The sequence below is a fragment of the Eumetopias jubatus genome, unplaced genomic scaffold, assembly GCF_037043125.1.
Source record: "Eumetopias jubatus isolate StellerSeaLion01/CBP00866 unplaced genomic scaffold, mEumJub1_p1.0 scaffold_1, whole genome shotgun sequence".
Classification (NCBI taxonomy): Eukaryota; Metazoa; Chordata; class Mammalia; order Carnivora; family Otariidae; genus Eumetopias; species Eumetopias jubatus.
In genome coordinates, this window is record NW_028274807.1 from 200,383,506 (window position 1) to 200,409,192 (window position 25,687).

General features: G+C 59.6%; 1 protein-coding gene across 1 annotated transcript in view; it reads left to right on the plus strand.

Annotated features, from left to right (window-relative positions):
- Window positions 1-4,004: 4,004 nt before the first annotated feature.
- CELSR3 (cadherin EGF LAG seven-pass G-type receptor 3) overlaps window positions 4,005-25,687 on the plus strand; it is a 38,587-nt gene continuing 16,904 nt past the window's right edge. Inside the window, 34 exon segments of the mRNA XM_088023346.1 lie at window positions 4,005-4,204; window positions 5,129-5,168; window positions 5,170-5,309; window positions 5,872-9,530; window positions 11,047-11,697; window positions 12,101-12,326; window positions 12,615-12,730; window positions 13,111-13,199; window positions 13,307-13,464; window positions 14,025-14,188; window positions 14,452-14,577; window positions 14,668-14,837; window positions 15,262-15,447; window positions 16,018-16,134; window positions 16,525-16,696; window positions 16,863-17,004; window positions 17,101-17,221; window positions 17,536-17,719; window positions 18,032-18,133; window positions 19,524-19,618; window positions 19,843-20,052; window positions 20,276-20,471; window positions 20,753-20,908; window positions 21,302-21,476; window positions 22,080-22,247; window positions 22,483-22,609; window positions 22,697-22,945; window positions 22,948-22,986; window positions 23,110-23,284; window positions 23,502-23,614; window positions 24,042-24,121; window positions 24,539-24,665; window positions 25,105-25,221; window positions 25,330-25,478. Coding sequence (XP_087879472.1) covers window positions 4,005-4,204; window positions 5,129-5,168; window positions 5,170-5,309; window positions 5,872-9,530; window positions 11,047-11,697; window positions 12,101-12,326; window positions 12,615-12,730; window positions 13,111-13,199; window positions 13,307-13,464; window positions 14,025-14,188; window positions 14,452-14,577; window positions 14,668-14,837; window positions 15,262-15,447; window positions 16,018-16,134; window positions 16,525-16,696; window positions 16,863-17,004; window positions 17,101-17,221; window positions 17,536-17,719; window positions 18,032-18,133; window positions 19,524-19,618; window positions 19,843-20,052; window positions 20,276-20,471; window positions 20,753-20,908; window positions 21,302-21,476; window positions 22,080-22,247; window positions 22,483-22,609; window positions 22,697-22,945; window positions 22,948-22,986; window positions 23,110-23,284; window positions 23,502-23,614; window positions 24,042-24,121; window positions 24,539-24,665; window positions 25,105-25,221; window positions 25,330-25,478 — 8,939 coding nt within the window.

Genomic DNA, 25,687 nt, shown 5'->3' on the forward strand with positions numbered 1-25,687 from the left:
CGGGCTGTGTGATCAGCAACCCCGCCTGATCCTGGGTTGGGGTAGAAGAGGATGGGCCGGGGCGCTGGGGCCTCAGGACCTTGTCGCTTGCTTGCTCTGACCTCTCCAGAGTGAGGAGGGGATGGTCCCTAACGGGCCTGTCCATCAAGGTCCCTTGAGCCCTGTTCCAGCCTCTCTGCCCGAGTTCCCATTTCTCCTGGGCCACCGCTAAGCCAGTGAGTGCCCCGCTGCCTGTTGGCAGGTGACTGCCCTTGCAGACCTCACTTCTCCCGTGTTGAAACCCTATTCTTCGTATCTGTTCTCCAGTGAGGCGGGCCCCACCACAGCCCCTGCCTCCCTGCACGCGCAGGCCCTGCCCGGCTCGGTCCCCTTCCTCGTTTGTCGGTGGGTCCAACAAGATCACCTCATTTTGCAGCCTCAGAGATTTGGTCATTACAGTAGGGCAAAAAGAGTATCTCAGCAGGCGTGGGGTTCAGTTTGCACTCCCGTTGGACAGTCGGGGACCATCTGGGAAAAACTTCATTTTCCTTGCGGGCTCCCAAGTTAACGAAGGCTTGCACCATAAATGGGGGAGGGTCCGAAGCCCACAGGCAGACCCCGGTCAGAAGTAGTTTTCATTAGTCCCCTCCGTTTTTCACCCAGGACGATCCTTCACGACACATCCACACATCCAGAATTATTGACACCATGTCGTCCAGTCATGACTTTTCCTTTCTCACTGGGGTGCTGAAGGCCAAGGGCTGTTCTGCTATTTTGCCAACAGGACCATAATGCCAACAGACCAAAATGTTCTATTTTTCCAACAGGACCATAATGCAGCAAGAAGCACAAAAGAGGCCAGGGCGGGGGGTCGGGGGAGTCCCCCGGACACACTGGTCCTCGGGAAGCTGAGGCAGGAACATTTGGCAGGGAATTCACGGAAGCAAAGCAAAGCCAGGAGGCTGATGGGGAAATGTCCTTCCTTAATTCTTGATTCTTGGGTTAGGCACATGGGCTCCCCAGCTGGACCTGAAGATGGGCTGACAAAATGCCCCCCCCCCCCCCCCGCAGTAGAACCATGGGGCACAACCTGGTCACTGCTCTTCACCCTGGGGGCGTTCTGCCTTTCCTTTCACATCTGGAGTCGATGACATGGCCTTTGAGTCACGCCTCCTTCCTCACTGGAGAGCTGAAAGCAGAGAACCATGATGCTCCTCCTGAGCTAGTGGAATTCTGTGAAAAGTGCAGGTCCCTGAGGAAGCTGAGGCAGGACCATTCGACAGCCTCCGTGCTTTGCTCTGTTGCCTATCGTGACACACACACATGCTGGAAGGGCAGGGCTGTGCTGGGCCCTCTGTCCCAGTGCTGGTACCCATGGTGAGCGAAGTATAACCCTGTGGCAGGGGGGGCAGAAGCCCCGGCCAGTTTCTGCAGTTGTCCAAGGAGCCCTGGTGTGTGTTTGTAAGGGACGCAAGAGCCCTTGTTGACTGAGCTAAGTACTGGCCTCTGGCAGCAAACGTGCTCTGAGAGGATCCAGAATTCTGAGACCCCCCTCAGCAAACATCTCGGTGGTGCTCTCAGAACACAGAATTACAACCATAAGGGGAAATGATGATGAGCCAGAGAATTCCTCAGCAAGGAATGGATCTTTGCAAGAACACCCATTGGCTGCTTGGAAGGATGGTAAGTGTGGGATACGGTGAGCAGGAGGGCAGAGACAGACAACTAGGCCACTCAAATGGGAGTGTAGGGGGGTGGGGTGGCGAGGGGGAAAAAAGATTCTGAGGGGCATTGGGGAAGGGGGTTGGGCTGAGCTCTGGGGTAGAAGCGGGTATGTAAAGGTGGTGGCTCCTAACCTGTGGGACAAGCACCAGGGACCATAGGCTAAAGTATGAAGAGCTTCTGTGTAGTCTTCTAAGAGCTGTGTTCTTTCCTATTCAGATGTCAAAACTATCTGGAATTGATTACCTGGGTAGTATGAAGTAGGGTTCTCATCTAACTTCATCTACACCCATGTCTAACTGAGTCCGCACCATTTTTTGAAAAACCCGTCTTTTCCTCATGTTGCCTCTTAAGAGCCACCCTCGTCAAAATTCAAGTCTCCACACATCTTCAGGCCCGTGTCTGGATTAGGTTCCAGCAGTCTATTCCTGCTCTGGCAGCATAGTCTTGGTTTCTATAGCAGAGGAAGCTGTCCTCCTACTTTGGTTTTCAAGACTGTCTTCGATATTCCTGGCCCTCATTTTAGAACCTAGTTTATCAGTTTACACACACACACACACGCGCACGCACACACACACACACCCCTTACTGGGATTTTATTGGAATTGCATTGAATCCATATGTCAATGCCAATTTTAGAAAAAATGGCATCTTTACAATATTGAAACTTCCGATCTTTGAACATAGCTTTTCACTCCATTTATGTATTTCTTTCAATAACGTTTGTGTGTGTGTGTGTATAAAAGTCATTGCATAACTTTCATTAGCTTTATTCCTGGCATTTTGTTACTTGATGCTCTTGTAAATGGCATATTTTTAAAATTTGTATTTTCTAACTGTTGCTGACATAGAAATTACAACTGATTTTTATTTTTATTTATTTTAAAGATTTTAAGTAATCTCTACACCCAACGTGGGGCTCAAACTCACAACCTCAAGACCAAGAGTTGCATGCTACACCAACTGAGCCAGCCAGGTGCCCTGCAACTGATTTTTACATATTGACCTTCTGTTCAAGAACTTTGCTAAGCTTACTCTAATAACTTATCTATAGGTTCTTTTAAATTTTTTACATACACTGTCCTATTGCCTGTGCATAAGTTTTATTTTTTCCTTTCCAATCCTCATACTTTATCATTTTTCCTGCCTTAACAGCACTAGTTATGCTCTCCGATATAATATTGAGACTTGTGGTCATGAATGTAAAATGTTTTCTCTAGTAATGTTCTGCTGCTCCAGAGGTGAGGAATACACAAATAGTCTATTTTAAGTGGGGTTAGATTTTAGCCATGTTTGTCTAAGAAAAGCAGAACAGATGAGTTGTTATAACACTTGATTCTATAAGGTCAATGGTAAAGGTAAGGAACTGAGGAGGTGAGGAATGATGGATTGGAGATCTCAATAAGATCAAAGAACTGTTGGATAATTAGCTGGATGGGTTGCCCAGGTCTTCTGGCTTGCTCTTCCAGCAAGGTACCTGACTGGGAGGAAGGAGGGGGCAAATACAGGGTAGAAGGAAAAGGCAGGAAGCCAGAGGACAACCAAGATGTCCTAGAGAGCAGTTTCTGCCAAGGCTTTGCCCTCTGGTCTCCTGGACTGCTCTCCATTTATCCCACAGCAGCCTCAAACCCAGGTTTCTGAGCCCCGGGTGGACCCTCTACCTTAGAGCTGAAAAGACAAGACAGAGGATGAATCGTTAAGGATCTTGCTATGTTCCTAGGAGGTAGGGGCAGGTCTGGAGTTGAAGGGAGAAACTGTCACCAATACTTGGTTTCCGTCTTTACAGGTCACATTAGAAGCTGCCACTGGGGGTGGGGCATAGAGGTGAGTGCACACGCGGAGTGGGAGGCCTCCACAGTACAACAGCCAGAGAGGACTGCAGTGGAGGCAGGAACAGCAGAGAGCGACACGGATAGCCACGGCAGTCACACCGCGAGTCAGGGGTATCGTCTAGGTCTTGCTCTCCATAGGACCCGCTGAAGCCACTGCTAGCCCTAGTGAAGCCAGCAGAGTTTGATTTCCCTCGGCCGGTGTTTCCTTTACGCCTCTGCACATTTGCCCACTTAGCCTCCAAGACCTAGGATGGCTCCTCCTTCCCTCACAGCTGTAGGCGTCCTTTTGGTTATTCGAGGCTCTGCTCAGGCATTTTCTCTAGCGGGAAGCCGTCCCAGATCGCTAAGTTGGCTGAGGCACTTCCTCCGGGACCCTAGCACCCTTCCCCCTAGCGTTGCGCCTGCCTCCCTCCTTTGTTGGTGTAAAGTTTTGCGCCCTGCACTCGCTAGATTTGCGGACCCGGAGGGCGAATGTGCAACCAAAACCTCGTCCCCGACCTCGCTCCTCCAGCCCCTACACCGGCTGGGCCCTCATCCAACCGAGTTCCGCCTTCAGCGGTGCAGCAGATGCTCCACCCTCACGCCCAGCGGACCCAGACTGCACACCCGGCGCGAAGCTCCGACCTTAGTGGATCCTCAGATTTTGGAACCCACCGGCCGGCTCTCAGTGGGTAGATAGGGCGCTCGGGAGGTGGATCCCACGGGAACCCCACCTCCCGGAAGCGAAGAAGTCAAGAGGCTAAAGAACGTGCCGTCTGATTGGTTGGTGATGATGTCATAGGTACCGTCGGAGCGTGCCGGAGGCCTTAGCCAGGAGTTTTCCGTTAGTTCCTAGCAGGATCCGCGCCCCTTGGAGCGTCCTGGGATCCAGCCCTAAACCCGTCCTCGGTCCTGGGACGCCCGCGCCCTTCACACAGGACGCTGCAGGGCGTTGCCGCTGCTGCCTTTGCCCGCGGGACGGTAGATAGCCAACAGGATTATCTCTCCCGGCCATCCTGGAAACCACAGAACCCTCCCCTCAGACAATGAGTCCGCCGTCGGGGGCGGAGCCCCCCATTGTGCCAATAGTTCTCCCCCAACCCCGTGTCGTCTTCTGTGACGTCGATTCCGCGGTGTCTGCCCATTGGCCAGCTGGGACCGATTGGCGCCCGGAGTTGCTCAGCGCTGGGAGAACTGTATTGAATCGTGGAAGGAGGGTTGAGCTTCCGCTAGTCCCTTCAAGGGGTTAAGGGACGCAGTCGTGGCGGGCGAGGGGCGGGGATCCGAGGAAGCCCTGGCTGCAGCCCTGTGGCAACGTCGGGCTCCACGTGGCATCCCAGAGCACTCGAGACCCGCAGCTTGGAGGAGGGTGTAGCCTCCAGTGGAGGGGTCCCCAGCGCGGGAGACTGCTGGGATCCAGCAAGGCAGGGAAGAGTTTGGTCTTTACTCACGCCTTGGGCGGGTCACCCAGTCCCTGCTCTGCAGAGACGCTCCAAACAGGCAGATGGTTCCGACATGTTTCATGAGTTAAAACTCACTGATCGAACAGTTCAAGCTATTAACTTTGGTTCTGGCGTCCCAGGTCCCCATCCAGTCAACGTCCCTTCTACCCCCAGGATTCCACATGGTACCCCTGCCAAAAGTCAGGATAACGCTCTCTGCAAGTCATGGGCACCAAATTTTCAGGCCAAAATCCGGGACAGGGTTCGGAACTAGTGCTCAGGAAGGGGGACAAGAGACCGGCAAGCAGAAGAAAGGATGGGAGATGAAGCTGGGACCGCGCCTAGAAGAAAGAAGGTGGATGAGGGCGGTGGCTCAAAGCAAGGAGGGTGGATCCAGGGGCGGTGAACCTCCTAGCTCTGTTCAGCACCGCGGGCAGCAGTTATGCTTTGCCCTCAACAAAGATGGCGACAACAGCTTCAATAGTCAGAGTCCGCGTGCGTAACGGGCTGTACCACCGGATTTGGAGCTTCGGGGCGGAGGTGGAATGAACCATCGCTGAGGCCGGGAGCCATGTTGGAGCGGCGGGAGGCGGCAGCAGCGTCGGGGATGCTGTGGTGGGGGCGGCAAAAGCCGGGGCCGCACGCCAAAGGGGTTCTGGCCGCGGAGTAGATGGTGCCCAGAGGGCGGAGGCGGCGCGGAGCGACAGGCCGAGAGGCGGGGGACCGGGGCGGCGGCAGGGGCCCGGGAGGGGGCCCGAGCGGCGGGGCGGGCCCCAGGCCCGGACCTGGGCGAGGGGCGGTGGAGGCCGTGTGGGGAGGCGGGGGGTGATGGCGAGGCGGCCGCCGTGGTGGAGTCTCAGGGGGCCGACGACCCCACTACTCCTGCTCCTTCTCCTCCTCTCTTTGTTCCCTCTCAGCCGGGAGGAGCTGGGGGTCGACGGGGGCCAAGGCTGGGACCCAGGGGTAGCTGCCGCTACGGGGCCAGGGGCGCGGACCGGTGGCAGAGCCGTAGCTCTTTGTCCCGAGACGCCCGGGGTCCAGGAGGATGGAGAGCCTGGTCTGGGAGTCAGGGAGCCTATCTTCGTGGGGCTCCGAGGGGGAAGGCAAAGCGCCCAGAGTGGTCGAGGGGCCCCTGAGCAGCCGGACGCGGGGCTGGAGGCGAAATATGGGGTCCAGGCATTAGACAGCCGCGGGCGAGAAACAGGACAGGGACCAGGGTCTCTGCTATGCTGGCGCGCAGAGGTCTCCTCTTGCGGGCAGACAGGACCCTTGCGAAGAGATAGTCTGTCTCCAGAGGCTCTGTCCCCAGGCGTCCCGAGCCTGGAGAACAGCTCGCCCTTCCCTTCCGACCTTCTGGTACGGCCCCGTGGTTACAAGCCGGTGTCCTCCCAGAGAAATGCTGGGAGAGGCAACCCCCCAAAAATGGGAACCATGCGCTGCTGCGGAGAATTGTGGGCGCCGAGGCGCAGGGGTCAGGGCGAGAGAACTGCGACATCTCGAGCGGAGAGGACAGCTCCCCAGCCGGACTGTTCCTCCAGGGCTGTGGAATCTGGCCCTGGGCTGGATTCAGCACCGCGCACAGAGAGGACAGCTCCCGCGTCTGGTTCAGCACCGCGCGAGTCTCGGACAGCTCCCGAGCCGACGCCCGAGCGCATGCGCTCGCGTGGTCTCTTCCGCCGTCGCTTCCCCCGGCAGCGCCCCGGGCCGCCCCGCCCGGGAGTCCCGGCTCAGCCGAGAGTCTGGAGAATACCCCCAGCAAGCAGGGTCCGCCCCCGTCGCGCCACGAACCGCCACCCGCAGTTTCCGCAGTACAACTATCAGGCGCTAGTGCCCGAGAACGAGGCGGCGGGCACCGCGGTGCTACGCGTAGTGGCGCAGGACCCGGACGCAGGCGAGGCCGGGCGCCTAGTTTACTCGCTGGCTGCGCTCATGAACAGCCGCTCGCTGGAGCTGTTCAGCATTGACCCACTGAGCGGCCTCATCCGCACAGAGGCTGCTCTGGACCGCGAGAGCATGGAGCGGCACTACCTGCGCGTGACGGCGCAGGACCACGGCTCGCCGCGCCTCTCGGCCACCACCATGGTGGCCGTTACAGTGGCCGACCGCAACGACCACGCGCCGGTGTTTGAGCAGGCGCAATACCGGGAGACGCTTCGCGAGAACGTGGAGGAGGGCTACCCCATTCTTCAGTTGCGTGCCACAGACAGCGACGCGCCCCCCAACGCCAATCTGCGTTACCGCTTCGTGGGGCCGCCAGCTGCGCGCGCCGCTGCCTCCGCCGCCTTCGAGATTGATCCGCGGTCTGGCCTCATAAGCACCAGCGGTCGCGTGGACCGCGAGCACATGGAAAGCTACGAGCTGGTGGTGGAGGCCAGCGACCAGGGCCAAGAGCCCGGGCCGCGCTCTGCAACTGTGCGTGTGCACATCACCGTGCTGGATGAGAATGACAACGCGCCCCAATTCAGCGAGAAGCGCTACGTGGCGCAGGTGCGCGAGGATGTGCGCCCCCACACGGTGGTACTACGCGTCACAGCCACGGACCGGGACAAGGATGCCAATGGACTGGTGCACTACAACATTATCAGCGGCAACAGTCGTGGCCATTTCGCAATTGACAGCCTCACGGGCGAGATCCAGGTGGTGGCACCTCTGGACTTTGAGGCAGAGCGAGAGTATGCCTTGCGCATCCGGGCGCAGGATGCAGGCCGGCCACCACTGTCCAACAACACAGGCCTGGCCAGCATCCAGGTAGTGGACATCAATGACCATACTCCTATCTTTGTCAGCACACCCTTCCAGGTCTCTGTACTGGAAAACGCACCCCTGGGCCATTCAGTCATCCACATTCAGGCAGTGGATGCAGACCATGGAGAGAATGCCAGATTGGAGTACTCCCTAACTGGTGTGGCACCTGATATGCCCTTTGTGATAAACAGTGCCACTGGCTGGGTCTCTGTGAGTGGTCCCCTGGACCGTGAGTCTGTGGAGCATTATTTCTTTGGTGTGGAGGCCCGAGATCATGGCACACCCCCACTCTCAGCCTCAGCCAGTGTCACGGTAACTGTGCTAGATGTTAATGACAATCGGCCTGAGTTTACGATGAAGGAGTACCACCTACGGCTGAATGAGGATGCAGCTGTGGGCACCACTGTGGTCAGTGTGACCGCTGTAGATCGTGATGCCAACAGTGCCATCAGCTACCAGATCACAGGCGGCAACACCCGGAATCGCTTTGCCATCAGCACCCAGGGGGGTGTAGGTCTGGTGACACTGGCTCTGCCACTGGACTACAAGCAGGAACGCTACTTCAAGCTGGTGCTAACCGCTTCTGACCGTGCCCTTCATGATCACTGCTATGTGCACATCAACATCACAGATGCCAACACTCACCGGCCTGTCTTTCAAAGTGCCCACTACTCCGTGAGCGTGAATGAGGATCGGCCAGTGGGTAGCACTGTGGTGGTCATCAGTGCCTCTGATGATGATGTGGGTGAGAATGCTCGTATCACCTATCTCCTGGAGGACAACCTGCCCCAGTTCCGAATTGATGCAGACTCGGGGGCCATTACACTACAGGCTCCACTGGACTATGAGGACCAGGTGACCTACACACTGGCTATCACTGCTCGGGACAATGGCATCCCACAGAAGGCAGACACCACTTATGTGGAGGTGATGGTCAATGATGTGAATGATAATGCTCCACAGTTTGTGGCTTCCCACTACACGGGGTTGGTATCTGAGGATGCCCCACCTTTCACCAGTGTCCTGCAGATCTCAGCCACTGACCGGGATGCTCATGCCAATGGCCGGGTCCAATACACTTTCCAGAATGGGGAAGATGGGGATGGAGATTTTACTATTGAGCCTACCTCTGGTATTGTCCGCACAGTGAGGCGCCTGGATCGGGAGGCAGTGCCAGTATATGAACTTACTGCCTACGCAGTGGACCGAGGTGTGCCCCCACTGCGGACTCCAGTCAGCATCCAGGTGACAGTGCAGGATGTAAATGACAATGCACCTGTCTTCCCAGCTGAGGAGTTTGAGGTGCGAGTGAAGGAGAACAGCATTGTGGGCTCCGTGGTGGCTCAGATCACTGCAGTAGACCCTGATGAAGGCCCAAATGCCCATATAATGTACCAGATTGTGGAGGGGAACATCCCTGAGCTGTTCCAAATGGACATCTTCTCTGGAGAGTTGACTGCACTCATTGACCTGGACTATGAGGCTCGCCAGGAATATGTGATTGTGGTACAGGCCACATCGGCCCCTCTGGTCAGTCGGGCCACTGTGCACGTCCGCCTGGTTGACCAGAATGACAACAGCCCTGTGCTCAACAACTTCCAGATCCTCTTCAACAACTATGTATCCAACCGCTCAGACACCTTCCCCTCAGGCGTTATTGGACGCATCCCAGCTTATGACCCTGATGTCTCTGACCACCTTTTCTACTCTTTTGAGCGGGGCAATGAGCTGCAGCTGCTGGTGGTCAACCAGACCAGTGGGGAGCTTCGACTCAGCCGCAAGCTAGACAACAACCGCCCACTGGTGGCTTCCATGTTGGTGACTGTCACAGGTAAGGGGTGGGGGACAGGCAAGTGACCCAGTGACCTCAACCTGTCAGGGCCACAGGGGCTCCACAGGGCACCTCAAACCAAAGAAGGATTTCCAAGCCTTCCAAGAATCCCTTAAGTGCTGGGTTCCTGCACCCCACAGGATCTGCCATAGACTTCACAGGTTAGGTTCACATAGTCTCTGCTTAGGGTCTTGGGTAGACTCCACAGAACCCCAAAGATTCTAGGGCATCGAGCAGGCCCCATAAAGACCATATGAACTGTCTACTACACTAGACATAGTGCCCCCACTCCCAAAAGGCTGCACGTCCTGGGTTAATGCTCTGGAGGTCACAGGAAAAGCAAGCTTGGGCCATTCAGCCCATACCACACCCTTGTTCAGATGAAGCATCACTTTGGGTCCGATCTGACCTTCATCTGTACAGGGGAGGTAGGCCAAGAGTTTAGTGGTCAAGAACAGCAGCTTGCTCTGGCAGCTTCAGACAAAGAGTGGGCCCACATTGGCCTGGCTGCTCTCTAAGGGGCTGACTGCAGCCCTGCCCTTCGGGAGTATGTCCAGAGGCCCACCTGCCTCTTTCCTACCTCTACAGCCCCAGACTTTCACAAACACTCCCTCATAGGACGGTGCAGGTGGGAGAGGCTCTTGCAATTCTGCCTACTGCTCCCGAGGTTGGGAACTAGACTTCAATTGGTGTTCATTCCCTGCTTCTGGAGCATGGACTCCTGGCTCTGCCAAAGAAGACACAGCCTTCATTTTATCCCCCAGTTCACTCAACAACCAATCCTTATTTAGCATTCAATGTGTACTAGGACCTGGGGACAAAGTATATAAGCAACTCATCCTCATTTTGAGAGGTGGCCACTGAGGTCACAGGACCCAGGTCTGGGGTGATGGGCAGCTTTCTGACCCAAGAATGCTGAGGAGGGGATGGGTGGTCATGGTCCAAGACCTTCCTGGAGAGAGGGAGCTTTCTGAGCCAGGGTTCTGTGGGATGGGGTTGAGTGGCCACAGGGCCAGGGCCCCTTTTAGTGCCATGGGAAAGCAGTTTGCTGACCAGAGATAGGGGATGGGTAATCCTTGATCTAGAACCCCATTTGTTTCTTTGAGGGGATATTTTGCTGGTTATGCAAAGCTGAGGGAGTAGGGGTGAGTGGTCAGTGGCCCTGGCAGCTCTTTAAGTTCTGAGTGAGGGTGTCTTTCTGACCATAATAACCTGGGGGAGTGGTTACTGACCACTTAGGGACCTTCTTGTGTGCTGTTGGATGAATGACTTACTGACCCATGGCTGGCTCAGATCTCTGCTGGTGTTGGAGGGAGGGGAGAGGAAGCAGCAACTTTGTACCTTGATGCTGGGGGAGCTGGTGGTCACAAGCCCCAGACCCCCTGTGTCCTGGCAAGGTCAGCCTGCTGACTCCGGTGCTGGGGGTCTGGGCATTCATTTACCCCAGCCCTCTGATTCCCGAGGTAGGGGCAGCCGATGACTCCAGACTGACCTCTGTCCCTACCCCCACCCGCAGATGGGCTGCACAGCGTGACGGCTCAGTGTGTGCTGCGCGTAGTCATCATCACGGAGGAGTTGCTGGCCAACAGCCTGACCGTGCGCCTCGAGAACATGTGGCAGGAGCGCTTCCTGTCACCATTGCTGGGCCACTTCCTGGAAGGCGTGGCCGCGGTACTTGCTACACCCGCCGAGGACGTCTTCATCTTCAACATCCAGAACGACACGGACGTGGGGGGCAACGTGCTCAATGTGAGCTTCTCGGCGCTGGCGCCACGCGGGGCCGGGGCGAGCGCTACGGGTCCCTGGTTCAGCTCCGAGGAGCTGCAAGAGCAGTTATACGTGCGCCGCGCCGCCCTTGCGGCCCGCTCGCTCCTGGACGTGCTGCCCTTCGACGACAACGTGTGCCTGCGCGAGCCCTGTGAGAACTACATGAAGTGCGTGTCCGTGCTGCGCTTCGACTCGTCCGCGCCCTTCCTGGCCTCGGCCTCCACGCTCTTCCGACCCATCCAGCCCATTGCAGGCCTGCGCTGCCGCTGCCCTCCCGGCTTCACGGGAGACTTCTGCGAGACGGAGCTGGACCTCTGCTATTCCAACCCGTGCCGGAACGGCGGCGCCTGCGCGCGGCGCGAGGGCGGCTACACCTGCGTGTGCCGCCCGCGCTTCACAGGTGGGCAGGCTGCGGGGCTGGAGGCGCCTCGGGCAGAGCGCGGGGGCGGAACTACAGTGCGAGTGAGGATGCGGCGTCAGTCTTGATCCTACCGGGGTCAAGTGGGGCGCGGTTAGGCTGGAGGCGGTAGAGCCCGGCCCTGCGGGAGCATAAGGCTCAAAAGGAATAGAGAGGGAGAGGCCTTGGCAGGACTGAGGCTGTAAAGGGGGCGTGGCCGTGGAAGGGTGGGCGGGCTCTGGGGGCGTGGCCGGGGCCTCTGGGAGCGTTAGGTGGGGCCAGACTGACAGGAGGCCTGCCCACAGGGAGCTCGCCCTTTCAGAGGGCTGGGAGCCTTTGGAGGGGCGGGGCCCACTGGAGTCCGCGCGGGCGGGGCGGTGACCTCCGGCCGCGGTTTGACCCGTAGGAGAAGACTGCGAGCTGGACACGGAGGCCGGACGCTGCGTCCCCGGCGTCTGCCGCAACGGGGGCACCTGTGCCGACGGGCCCGACGGCGGCTTCCGCTGCCAGTGCCCGGCGGGCGGCGCCTTCGAGGGCCCGCGCTGCGAGGTGGCGGCGCGCTCCTTCCCTCCCAGTTCGTTCGTCATGTTCCGCGGCCTGAGGCAGCGCTTCCACCTCACGCTGTCCCTCTCGTAGGTGCCCGCCCCGTATCTCTACGCGCCTCCACGCCGTCCCTACTCCCTCCATGACCCTGACTCAGATTCCCGGCTGCCCCCTCCTGATGTCCCACCGGACACCGCCCCTCCCGGGATGCCCCACCTGGGTGTCTCTCGGAGCGTCACTGTCCCTGACGTCACGGCATCCTTTCTCATCGCTTCCTGCCCCATCCTAGCCTGGGCGGGCGCCCCGTGAAACTTCTTGTCGCAGGGATGGTGGTGTGAGGTGTCCCGCTCATGACGCTCCCTGTCCACCCCACCCAGGTTCGCAACGGTGCAGCCAAGTGGGCTGCTCTTCTACAACGGGCGCCTGAACGAGAAGCACGACTTCCTGGCCCTGGAGCTCGTGGCCGGGCAAGTGCGGCTTACATATTCCACGGGTGGGTGCTCCCGTGGATGTGTATGCGGGCGAGTGTACATGTGTGGGTGAGATGGCTGGGGGGTATAAGCCTCAAGTCCCCTCACGTTTGCCTCACTGTACCCCTAAACACCTTCCATGCCAAACAGACACCAGTGAGGCTCTGAGCCTCCTAGCCCTTCCCTTGGGGAAAGTCCATATCTCCGTGATGTGTGTGCTTCTCCTATCTGTCCAGAGGCACTCTGGTCCAGCCAGTGTGGTCACCAGTGGATGGGACTGATCTGATATACTCAGGACCGTATGCTACATCCTGGGAGTAGCTGCGTTTAATATGACTGGGAGTGGGGAGGGAGAGGCAACTAGGCAGCTCCAGACAACCTTCCACGTGTATCCTCCCTGCAGGTGAATCCAACACAGTGGTCAGCCCTACAGTTCCAGGGGGACTGAGTGATGGACAGTGGCACACAGTGCATCTGAGATACTACAACAAGGTGGGCACCACCCTTGGCATGGGAGCATGAGGGGAGCTGGGAGGCCAGGTTCTGCCCCTCAGGGGTCACCCTGGGGGTCCTGTTGAGTGGTGTGCCTGGGTCTCTAGCCCCGGACAGATGCCCTGGGGGGTGCTCAGGGCCCCTCCAAGGACAAGGTGGCTGTGCTGAGCCTGGATGACTGCGACGTGGCCGTGGCTCTACAGTTTGGTGCTGAGATTGGCAATTACTCGTGTGCGGCTGCTGGCGAGCAAACAAGCTCCAAGAAGTGAGACCCCCGCCCCTGGTCCCCGTGCCTTCTGCCTGCCAAAGCCCACCCCAACCCTTCACATATCCCACTCCCCACTTCAGCCTGCCAGACCTCTCCACATCCTTTTCCAAATCACCGTTGCTCTCTCCCCACGAGGACACTGAGACCCCATCTCACCCTAGCTCCATCCCTGTATTCTACCCCAGACTCCGCATTCCCACACATGGTCCCCAGGCCCCCAGTCCCCAGTCTCCACTCTCCCTGCTTCTTTTTAATGCCCTACATCCCCACTTGGTGCCCCAGACTCTTCACCAACCACCCAAATGCCTCACTCTTTCATCCTAGCCCTTGACCCGTCTTTCACTTTTCCCCAGACCATCTGTCCACCATGAGCTCTCCTTTGCACCCCCACAACTGAAGTTAGGTCCCAACTTCTTCCCTAGCCTGGCCTTACCCTCCCCCCTAAATCACCTTTACCCTCTGAGTCCTACCCCCCCACACACACACTTCCTGTGGCCCTCAGGAGCAACCCTACCCTGGCCCCCGTCCCAACAATGATGCGGACCCCTGATCCCCAGGTCCCTGGACCTGACGGGCCCTCTGCTCCTGGGGGGTGTCCCCAACCTCCCCGAGAACTTCCCCGTGTCACACAAGGAGTTCGTTGGCTGCATGCGGGACCTGTACATTGATGGCCGCCGAGTGGACATGGCAGCCTTTGTCGCGAACAACGGCACCACAGCAGGTAGGCCGTGTCCCCATATTAGAGAGGGGGGTGGAGGGCTCCATGGAGTGATTCCAAATCGGACCTCATCTTTGTTTCCTTTGAGGGCAAGCACCGTGCCATAGCCTAGCCTTTAGGGCCCGCCTCCTTCCAACTCCACCCCGAGAGAACGCAGGGCGAAAATCGTGGCCACTTTTGGCCCCTCTGGACCCCTGTGTCCTGTCTAGCACTCGTGCCCCCTGTCCCCCATGTTCTCACCTCCTCCGTGTACCTTCCTCTCCCAGGCTGCCAGGCCAAGCTGCACTTTTGTGACTCGGGCCCCTGTAAGAACAGCGGCTTCTGCTCAGAACGCTGGGGCGGCTTCAGCTGCGACTGCCCCGTGGGCTTCGGTGGCAAAGACTGTAGGCTCAGTGAGTGGGCAGCACGGGGCAAGAGGGGCCTGCAGGGTAAGGTCTGTTCCTGAGGTGGGGCCTGTCATCCTGCTGTTTTTATCCCCTCAGCCATGGCCCATCCCCATCATTTCCGAGGCAATGGCACCCTGAGCTGGGACTTTGGAAATGACATGGCCGTGTCTGTGCCGTGGTACCTGGGGCTGGCATTTCGGACACGGGCGACGCAGGGGGTCCTGATGCAAGTGCAGGCTGGGCCACACAGCACGCTCCTCTGTCAGGTGTGTCTGTCCTCCTGGCCCCTCCTTAGACCCTCAACTCTCAACTTCAAATGCCACCAACTGCACTCCTTTGAGTCTGAGCCTGGTCATACCACATGCTCCTACCAGGTGTACTGATCATACTTAACCCTGCTCTGGATCCTAGCCCTTGACCTTCTTTCCCACCATGATATCCTCTGCAGGCGCGGGGCCCCAGCGTATCTCTTTTGTGCTAACTGCACTGATCCCCGACCCCTGGCCTGACGTCTGCCCCCTTAACTTCCCCCTCAGCAACATAATGTCCCTGGGCACAACGCCCTGTGTGCCAGATACAGCCTTGGCCATGCAGTGCTGACGTCTGAGTCCCCGGACCTCACCTCCTGATACTCCCAGCCCCAGCCCAACTTGGGGCCCTGACCCCAGGGCTGTGCTTCTCTATCTGCAGCTGGATCGGGGGTTGCTGTCCGTGACGGTGACCAGGGGCTCGGGCCGTGCTGCCCACCTCCTCCTGGATCAGGTGACTGTCAGTGATGGCCGGTGGCACGATCTGCGGCTGGAATTGCAGGAGGAGCCAGGGGGCCGGCGGGGCCACCATGTCCTCATGGTCTCATTGGACTTTAGCCTCTTTCAGGTCTGATTGCTGATTCTGCGGTAGTCCTTTCTCAGTCTCCCAACCAGACTCACCTCGTTTGACAAACCCCCTGCAGTTCATTTCCTCCCAGTTGCCTCCACTGCACCCCACTCTCCCTGCAGTGCCCTCCTCATACCCTTGCTGTGAGCCCACCCTGCCAGCCGGGCTGCTCCACTGCCCAGGCCTGCTCATGTCAGAGAGGCTATCCAGATTTCTGGTCTGGTCTTCGGGTACCTCTGCAGCCTGTACATTCCCAAACTCTTGGGAACCCCCTCTGGTCCCTGCCCTGACCTCCCTAGCTCAAAGCCATGAAAATTCAGGGTCTATTTGGGTCCAGGAGAGAGGCCTACCTGGGCCCAGTTCTTGACCGAAACCTTGCTATTATCCATCCCCCATGCTCCAGCGGGTCCTCCATACTTGGGGGCAGCTTATTCCCAGACCGTTCCCCTGGTCCAGAGGGACAGAGGATGGTCATGCAGGGCTAGGACAAGGTCAAGACCGACTCTGAGGTAGGGTAGGGATCCATCAGGTGCCCCCACACCCCCATTGCTGACTGTCCCCCTCCCCCAGGACACCATGGCAGTGGGGAGTGAACTGCAGGGTCTGAAGGTAAAGCGACTCCATGTGGGAGGCCTGCCCCCCAGCAGTGAAGAGGAGGTTCCTCAGGGCCTGGTTGGCTGTATCCAGGTGGGGGTCAGCATGGGTACATGCTATGGGCCATTAGGGTGAGTGGTCAGAGGTTAGGAGTGCCTTGGGACCTGAAAAGCTGCATTCACGTAGGGGTTGGCTCGGGGAAGGGATGTGACACAGAGCTATCAGAGACGGGTCAGGCCTTTCTGTGCTGTTGGAGGTGAGGGTCTAGCTTAGTTATCAAGGGTCATTAGAGAGCTCTGTCAGGGACAGCATGATTAGGGGTCCCATGGGGGGCCTGAATTGGGGATGTTGGGGTCAGGGTCTGGGTCTTTTGGGGGGGCCTGGGGGAGACTGCATGTCAGGGGTCATCAGATCAGGTGGCTGGCTCTATAGGGACCAGGGGGCTTTGGCCTGGGTCTCACGCCTTGCTGGCTCTGTCCGCAGGGGGTATGGCTCGGTTCCACGCCTTCGGGATCCCCAGCCCTGCTTCCACCCAGCCGCCGAGTGAACGTGGAACCTGGTTGTGTCGTGACCAATGCCTGTGCATCTGGCCCCTGCCCACCCCATGCTGACTGCCGAGACCTCTGGCAGACCTTTTCTTGCACCTGCTGGCCAGGTGTGATTTGGGGGTAGGGCAGAGTGATCTGGGCAGGAACCAGGGGCTCATGGTGAAGACTGGGGGATCTGGAGAGCCTGGAGGAGGCAGGCACTGGAAGAACGGGTGCCTGCTTCCTCCCATGCTGTGGCCAAATGTCCTGAGCCTGTCCTGTCCTAACCTGCAGGTTACTATGGCCCAGGGTGTGTGGATGCCTGCCTCTTGAATCCCTGTCAGAACCAGGGGTCATGCCGCCATCTCCCAGGAGCCCCCCATGGCTATACCTGCGATTGTGTGGGTGGCTATTTTGGGCACCACTGTGAGCACAGGTGAGGGGCTGGAGGCTGAGATGATGGAAGGACCTGGTGGGGGGCAGGGAGGGTCACCGAGACGTAGAGGCATCTCACTTGGCTGTCTCCCCCCAGGATGGACCAGCAGTGTCCACGAGGCTGGTGGGGGAGCCCAAGCTGTGGCCCCTGCAACTGTGACGTTCACAAGGGCTTTGACCCCAACTGTAATAAGACAAATGGGCAGTGTCACTGCAAGGTATGCCTGGGCCCGATCCCTGACATTTGAACTCTTCTCCAGCTGTGGTTTGTGATTCTTATCCAGCTTGCTAATCTCTGCCACCGGACCCAGGCCCTGACCTCTTACCCTGTCCCGTCACCTAACTGCCACCTCTAGTCCTTGACACCTGATACCCCCCCCCCTTACGTTTCATTTGGAGTCCAATCTTCCTTCCGGCCTGTGAGTACTGTTCTCTTGACCCTTTGCCCCTGATTCCACTCATTCCCCAGGCCTGAGAGCCCGATCTTAAGCCCTGATCTCTGACCTCAGGCCCCTGATCCATTCTCAAACAGGAGTTCCACTACAGACCACGGGGCAGTGACTCATGTCTCCCATGTGACTGCTACCCTGTGGGCTCCACCTCTCGTTCATGTGCGCCCCACAGTGGGCAGTGCCCCTGTCGCCCAGGAGCCCTCGGCCGCCAGTGCAACAGCTGTGACAGTCCTTTCGCAGAGGTGACAGCCAGTGGCTGCCGAGGTGAGCAGGCTCCGTGCAGTTCCACATCGAGAGGGCTGGCTCTGGCTGCCACCAAGTCGCCCAGCCTGCTGGGCTCCCTAGATAGGGGCTCTGGGAGGTTTTTCCTAAAGGAGACCATTGACACCTAGGACCCCCACATTTGCCCCACGTACTTCAGTGACTTGTCACAGAATCTGATAGGCTGCTCCCGTAATAAGGTCAGCCCAGGAGTAGTGGGTGGTGGGTCTGGTGTGGGTGGTAGAGGAGCCATGGGTATGGCTGTCACTGGCCCCAGCCTCTGGCCATCTGTTTCAGTGCCTCCTCTCTCCCTAGTGCTCTATGACGCCTGCCCCAAGTCCCTGAGATCTGGTGTGTGGTGGCCCCAGACCAAGTTTGGCATGTTGGCCTCAGTGCCCTGTCCTCGGGGGGCCCTGGGTAAGTACCTGGGGGGAGAGGGGCATCACTGAGGGTGGGAGTAGGCCTATCCTCTGACTGCTGGAGCTACTTCTTTTCCTGGGTTGGGTGGCCCCGCTCCTGCAAAGAAGTGGGAGTCGGGGAGGGGTCCATGTGGGCTCCTCACTACCTCCTAGGGGCTCTGGGCCCCTCCCCACGCCCTCATTGAGCCTCCATCTGTTTCTCTTGGCTTCTGGGCAGGATTGCGGGGTGCAGGTAAGGGGTACGTGTTTGCGCAGGTGTGCTGCTGCCCCCCCCTCACCGCCAGAGCTTTTGCAGACCCCTCCTACTGCCTGAAATTCCTGCAGACCCATCCCCTGTTGCCTGAGGTCTCTGAAAGCTACTCTCAGCTGCTTGAAGTCCCCGGAGGCCCCTTCCTACTCTCTGAGGATGCTGGGGGCCCTTTTCTGAGGCCTGAGGTCCTCAGAGGCCCCTCCCCACTGCCTGAGGACCCTGCAGACCCCTCCCCACTTCCTGAGATCCCTGTAGACCCCTCCTCAGTTTCTGGGGTCTTCAGGCCTTTTCCTACTGTCTAAGGTCACGAAAGAATCCTCCCCTCTGTTTGAGGACCCTCTGGACTCCTCCCTGCTGCCTGAGGGCCCCTCCCCACTGCCTGAGGTCCCCACAGAACCCTCCCCGCTGCTTGAGGTCTCCACAGTGGCTGGACGGAGACCATCTGTGTGTGCATGCTCATGTGTGTGTGTTTCTGTGCCTGTGCATGTGTCTGTGAGTCTGTCTTGTGGGGGGGGGCTTCTGTGTTTAAGTTAGAGTCCCTCTTGCTGGTGGCTATAAGCTCTCTTAAGGCCCATGTCAGTTCTTATTCAACCCCCATCCTGATCACAGAGACAAGGGAGAAACGGCAGCAGAGCCCACCACGGGGGCAGTTAAAACTGGTGTGAGAACTTTCACCCCACCCTCACTTTGGTCACACACTGCCCCTGGAAAAGCTGGTCTGTGTCAGCATGTCTGCATGTGTGTACACGAGAGAGCGTGTGTGTCCGTGTGTCTGTCCTGATCCACACATCTGTGTGTGTGTACTTGCCCTGGGCCACATGTCTGTGAACCTGGCCTGGGTGTGTGTGTTTGTGTGTGTGTGAAACGGAGAGAGACAGAGACAGAGAACGCCCTTGTGCTCAGCTTTATGTAACCAGTGGTTCAGAATGGCCCACAGACCCTTCAAGAATTAACTGATAGGCAGCTGGGACCTGCCTGGGCTGGGGGCTGGGGCTGCAGGGTCCAGGGGTCTAGCCACAGCTGCCGACTATTCTGGTCTCTGCCTCAGAGCTCTCCCTGGGTTAGGGGAGGGTGCTGTGCTCCCTCCTCAGTGAAGGGGTCCAGGCCCCAGGTCTGACCAGGGGTCATCTTGTCCTAGGTGCTGCCGTACGGCTGTGTGGTGAGGACCAGGGTTGGCTGGAGCCTGACCTCTTCAACTGTACCTCCCCTGCCTTTCGAGAACTCAATCTGCTGGTGAGACTGCCCAGACCTGGCCCTGCACTCAAGACCTGTGCTGGCCCCGGCCTGGCCTCGGCCTCCCTAGGCCTGTGCTTGGCCCTAGGCCTCATGCCCCAGCCCTTTGACCTCCTGGGCTTTTCCTGGTTGCCTTTTAATCTGGCCAAACCCTTCTTCCGGTGAAGTTTTTGAGAAAGGCCTAAGGGACCAGAGAGCGACCATCCCCATCTTTGTCCTGGCAGCTGGATGGCCTAGAGCTGAATAAGACAGTCCTGGATACGGTGGAGGCCAAGAAGCTGGCTCAGAGGCTGCGGGAGGTGACTGGCCACACTGACCACTACTTTAGCCAGGATGTCCGGGTCACTGCCCGACTGCTGGCCCACCTGCTGGCCTTCGAGAGCCACCAGCAGGGCTTCGGGCTGACAGCCACACAGGATGCCCACTTCAATGAGGTGGGGCTGCGCCCTGTGCTCACCATCCCCTGGACCCCTGCTCAGGTCCCTCCTGACCCTGGGGAATTGAAAGCGCTGGGCTCTCCCTCTTCCCTTGTCCTCTCCAGACCCACTCCCTTGCCTGCTGGGGCCTGTCTGAGTGCCCAGCCAGACCCCTCAGGCCGGCCCTGTCCCCTCACATGTCCTCACATGGCTGAGCCCGCTCTCATCTCCCTCCTCCCAGAATCTGCTATGGGCTGGCTCCGCACTGCTTGCTCCCGAGACTGGAGACCTGTGGGCAGCCCTGGGGCAGCGGGCCCCTGGGGGCTCCCCAGGCAGTGCCGGGCTGGTGCAGCATCTGGAAGAGTATGCAGCCACCCTCGCCAGGAATATGGAGCTCACATACCTGAATCCCGTGGGGCTGGTGACGCCCAACATCAGTATGTGGCGGGTAGCCTGGCGGGGATGGGGGGGTGGGGGCGGGAAGGGGGCTGTGAAGGGGCAAGGACCTGGAGATCTGAGGGGCTGGGGATATGGATATCAACATCAGCGGCAGGAGGCTGTGCCACCTCCCTCAGCGCTTTGCAGGGACAGGCTCTGTGCTGGTAGCAGTGAAGTGATGGGTTGTGGGATGTGGGTACAGAATGGGGAGAGGAGAGTGTGGGCCTTCAGCATGGGGAGGAGATCCTTGTTGGGTCTCACCCGTCTTCCTCCTGGGCAGTGCTCAGCATTGACCGCATGGAGCACCCCAGTCCCACCCGGGGGACTCGTCGCTACCCTCGTTACCATAGCAACCTTTTCCGGGGCCAGGATGCCTGGGATCCTCACACACACGTCCTGCTGCCTTCCCAGTCCCCACGGCCATCCCCACCTGAAGGTGAGAGCCCTTGGGTGACCCCTGGCCCAGGTCCTGTTTCCCTGCCCACCCTCGTTTGCCAGATACTGAGTTGCCCTCCCCCTGGTTCCCCCCTTGCCAGACTTGCCCCATGTCAGACCCCTGCGTGAGACCCTCCCACGTCAACCACCCACACCACTCTCACCTCGCCAGATTCTCTCCCTCACCCCTGATGATCTCTCCCAGGCCTTGATATTCAGGATCCTGCCCTGGGGATGAAGGGGACATGGGCTTCTGTTCTCCCCATCTCCCCATTCTGGACCTTCAGGGAAGAGATTCCCACGCTTGATGCTGCATTGGGTCGGTTCAGAGCTGGGTTTGTGGGTGCGTGGGGTCAGAGGTCACTGACGGTGGTTCCTCTCCCTCCCCTGGCAGCTCTGTCCACAAGCAGCAGCAGCATGGAAAACTCCACCACTTCAAGTGCGGCCCCTCCTCCAGCCCCCCCAGAGCCCGAGCCAGAGCCTGGGATCTCCATTGTCATCCTCCTCGTTTACCGCACCTTGGGGGGGCTGCTCCCTGCCCAGTTCCAGGCCGAGCGCCGGGGTGCCAGGTACCACGGGGAGGGCATTACTTCTAGGCCCCTCACCCCTGAGCTTCCTGCAAGCTTCTACCCAGCCTAGCACCCCTTTCTCGGTGGGCAAATGAACAGTCTCACCGTCATCCCGAGACAGCTCCTGGGCACAGCCCCCGGGAGCCTCGTCCGTGCAGGCTTCCTTGTGACTCATGTCCTGTGGGGTCATGCACGGTTGAGCCACAGGTGGGGGCGGTCACATAAAGGAGGGGTATAGGAGCCAGGTACAGACAGGCAAACTGGCTGACAGAGACTGGCAAACTGGCTGACGGATGGAGGTCAGAGGGGGCTGGCAGGGAGGGCCGTTTGAGGCAAACAGTCTGGAGCTGCCAAGGCCTCAGACCCCAGTGTGGGCAGTGGGTCTGAAGTCCCTTGGCTGCAGAGAACCTGCCGCTTGTGCAGAACCATGGCAGCCCAGCTAGGCCATTGGACTCAGGGTCTTGAAGCAGCCCAGAAATAGCTTCTGCTCTGGGGCACCCCGGACTCTCGGTCAGCCATGCTGATGGCATGAAGACCGTGAGGTAGGTGGTCAGAGCTTGGGGAGGTCAGCAGTGTCCGAGCTCAGGTGGGGTGTCTCCTCAGGCTCCCCCAGAACCCTGTTATGAACTCCCCGGTGGTCAGTGTGGCTGTGTTCCACCGACGCAACTTCCTAAGGGGTGTCCTGGAGTCCCCAATCAGCCTGGAGTTCCGCCTGCTACAGACAGCGAATCGGAGCAAGGCGATCTGCGTGCAGTGGGACCCACCTGGCCCGTGAGGACCTCCGCTCCAGAAACCCTTGGTCCCCTATTGGCCCCTGCAGTGCCCCGCCTGCCCCTGGGGCCCCCACCAATGTCCCTGTGCACCCAGGCCCACGAAGAATGCTGCTCCCCAGCTTCAGCCCCACCCCCACTGTCTGTCACAGCTCCCCGCCCCCCCCCCCCCGCCCCGCCTGGCCAGGGGACAGCGCCCTGAGGGGATAGTAGGTCTAACTGCCCTGTGGCTGCAGGGCGGACCAGCACGGCATGTGGACAGCACGGGACTGCGAGCTGGTGCACAGGAACGGGTCTCACGCCCGATGTCGCTGCAGCCGGACGGGCACCTTTGGGGTCCTTATGGATGCCTCCCCCCGTGAGGTGGGATTGTGTTCAGAGTCCTGAGGACGTGGGCAGGCCAAAGGGCCGGGGTGCCCAACACCCCAGCGACTGTCCCTGTCCCCACAGCGGCTGGAGGGTGACCTGGAGCTGCTGGCGGTATTCACGCACGTGGTCATGGCAGTGTCCGTGGCTGCACTGCTTCTGACCGCAGCTGTCCTATTGAGCCTGCGCAGCCTCAAGTCCAACGTGCGTGGGATCCATGCCAACGTGGCGGCTGCCCTGGGCTTGGCGGAGCTCCTTTTCCTGCTGGGAATCCACAGGACCCACAACCAGGTGCAGGGTCAGGGCCAGGGGACCTGTGTCTTCATGACCTCCCCTGGCCCACGAAGTCCTGGAGCCAAAGCTCAGGGTCAGAGGTCAGGGAGGCTCCAGTGGGGGCCTGGGTTCGGGGCAGGATGCCAGGGTAAGGTGCTGTGGGTTAGGGGTCAGAGGCGGGGTGAGGCGGGAGCGGTGCTGACGCCCCCTACCCCTGCCTTCAGCTGGTGTGCACTGCGGTCGCCATCCTCCTGCACTACTTCTTCCTCAGCACCTTTGCGTGGCTCCTTGTGCAGGGCCTACACCTCTACCGCATGCAGGTGGAACCGCGCAACGTGGACCGCGGCGCCATGCGCTTCTACCACGCCCTGGGCTGGGGAGTCCCTGCTGTGCTGCTGGGTGAGGGCTCTGCACCCCTGACTCCTGTCACCTGGCCCGCCCCTCGTCCTGATCATTACCCTAACCTCAGTCCCCCATGCCCGTGTGCTCAGGGAGGAACCTGCTCCGTCCCCACCCGCCCCACCCCCAGCTCCCCCCCCCCCCCCCCCCCCCCGGGCACGAGAGGGGCAACTGTTCTAGAACACACCCCTTCCGTCCTTCCTCTCCTCCCCTACAGGCCTTGCCGTTGGCCTGGATCCCGAGGGCTACGGGAACCCTGACTTCTGCTGGATCTCCATCCATGAGCCCCTCATCTGGAGCTTCGCAGGCCCTGTCATCCTGGTCATCATGGTGAGTGTGCTGTGCTTGAGGTCGCCTGTGCGCGCTGCGGCAGGCGTGGTGGTGTCTGTGGAGGGACGCCCGGCGGCAGCCCACAGCCTTACAGGGCTCCGCCCCAACTTCTGTTCTCCGCTCCCCTGGCACAGAGATGGGCGGCATCGGGTCAGAAACTCGGCTGCCTCTCTCTCTCTGTGAACCTCCTTCTCCATTTCTCAGTCCCTCCCTGGTTCCCTACCTGGGACTTCCTCTGTGTCTAAGGGCCTCTCTGTTTCTGATTTCCTGACTGTGTGCGTGTGCACCCGTGCGCGTGTGTGTTTCTCCCTGGTTCTGCCTCTCTCTGTGTGTCTCGGTCTCTCTTTGTCCCTGTCTCTCTCTTTCTCTCACTGTCTCTGTCTCTCTCTGCCCCACCCCTGCTCCACATGTCTGGCCGCGGGCCCAGATGAACGGGACCATGCTTCTCCTCGCTGCCCGCACATCCTGCTCTACGGGGCAGAGGGAGGCCAAGAAGACCTCCATGTTGTGAGTTGGCTGGCTGGGGAAAGTGGGGGGTTCTTGGAACGGCAGTCCTCTCCTGGGCAGGCTGGACTCCAGATTCTGGGTACGGGGATGCAGTCCTACCTGCCCTGGCCTGTGGTCCCTCTCTGGCCCCACATGTGCTTCTGCCTGCTGTCTCTGCAGAGGCTCCCGTGGCCTGGGTGGCTCACTTTGCCCCCTACCCCCTGTCTTCCACATTTCTCTCACAGCCCCACCCCCGCATCCCCTCATGGCTCCCTAAGTATCCTCCTGGTTCGTTCGGTGACCTCCCGTCTCCCCTCGTGTCCTCCTGAGACCACCATGTTCCTGTGTGATTTCCTGTCCTTCTTTGTCCCCTACGTGTCCCATACATGAGCCCCGCGTGACACTTGCGTGTCCCCTGTGTCCTCCTGTGTCCTGCAGCAGGAGCCTTCGCAGCTGTTTTCTGCTGCTTCTCCTGGTCAGTGCCTCCTGGCTCTTTGGCCTCCTGGCGGTCAACCACAGTGTCCTGACCTTCCACTACCTCCACGCCACGCTCTGCGGCCTCCAGGTAGCTGGCACCCCGCCCCGCCCTGGGCCAGGTGGGGCTTCGGCCCAGTGGCCCCAACCCAGGCCCTCGCCCCCAGGTCTAGGGCTGACTCCTGCTGGCTGACTGATGACGGGTGGGCTGCTCATCCTGGGTTGACCTTCCCGAGCACTACAGCTCCTGGCCCCTTGCTGGTCCACACTGACCTCCACCGACTTAGTGCCCTTCTGACCCCTCACTGCCTCCAACACTCTCCCTGACTCCCTTCCTGGGTTGGCTACAGGCTCCTCACTCCCTCACATGAACTTGCAATACCTGACCCGCCCCTTGCTGACCCACAGTGACTTCTCCTAGCCCTGACTCACCCCCCTGGTGGCCCTCCTCTGACCTGTGACACATTTCTGATCTCTCACTGACTTTCGCTAACCCCTCGTTGACCCCACACTGACCCTTGCGGGCACAGGGCCTGGTAGTTCTGCTGCTCTTCTGTGTCCTGAATGCAGATGCTCGGGCGGCCTGGACGCCGGCCTGTCTGGGCAGGAAGGCAGCGCCCGAGGAAGCGAGGCCGGCGCCTGGCACGGTGAGGCGCCCTTGGGGCTGGGGGGTCAGGGCGGGGGCCCTGGGAGGCCGGGGGCCAGAGGCCTCTGCGGAGCTGGCTCACACGCATGTCTGCGCCCACTTCCTGCAGGGGCACGGGGCTTACAACAACACCGCCCTCTTTGAAGAGAGTGGCCTCATCCGCATCACCCTGGGTGCCTCCACTGTCTCCTCAGTGAGCAGTGCCCGCTCGGGCCGGACCCAGGACCAAGACAGCCAGCGGGGCCGTGGCTACCTCAGGTGAGCCGAGCAGCCGTCTCGGGATGGGGAAGGGGACATACAGCTCAGACCAGTCCCACTTGACCAGAGGTTGGCATCACGGGTCCGGGGATGGTGGCTCTGCCCATCTTGGCACCTGGGCCCAGATGCTTCTTGCCACACACCCAGGGGTGCCTTCAGAGCCATTCCAGAGCAGTTGGCCTGGGTGCTCACAGACACCCCAGCCTCAA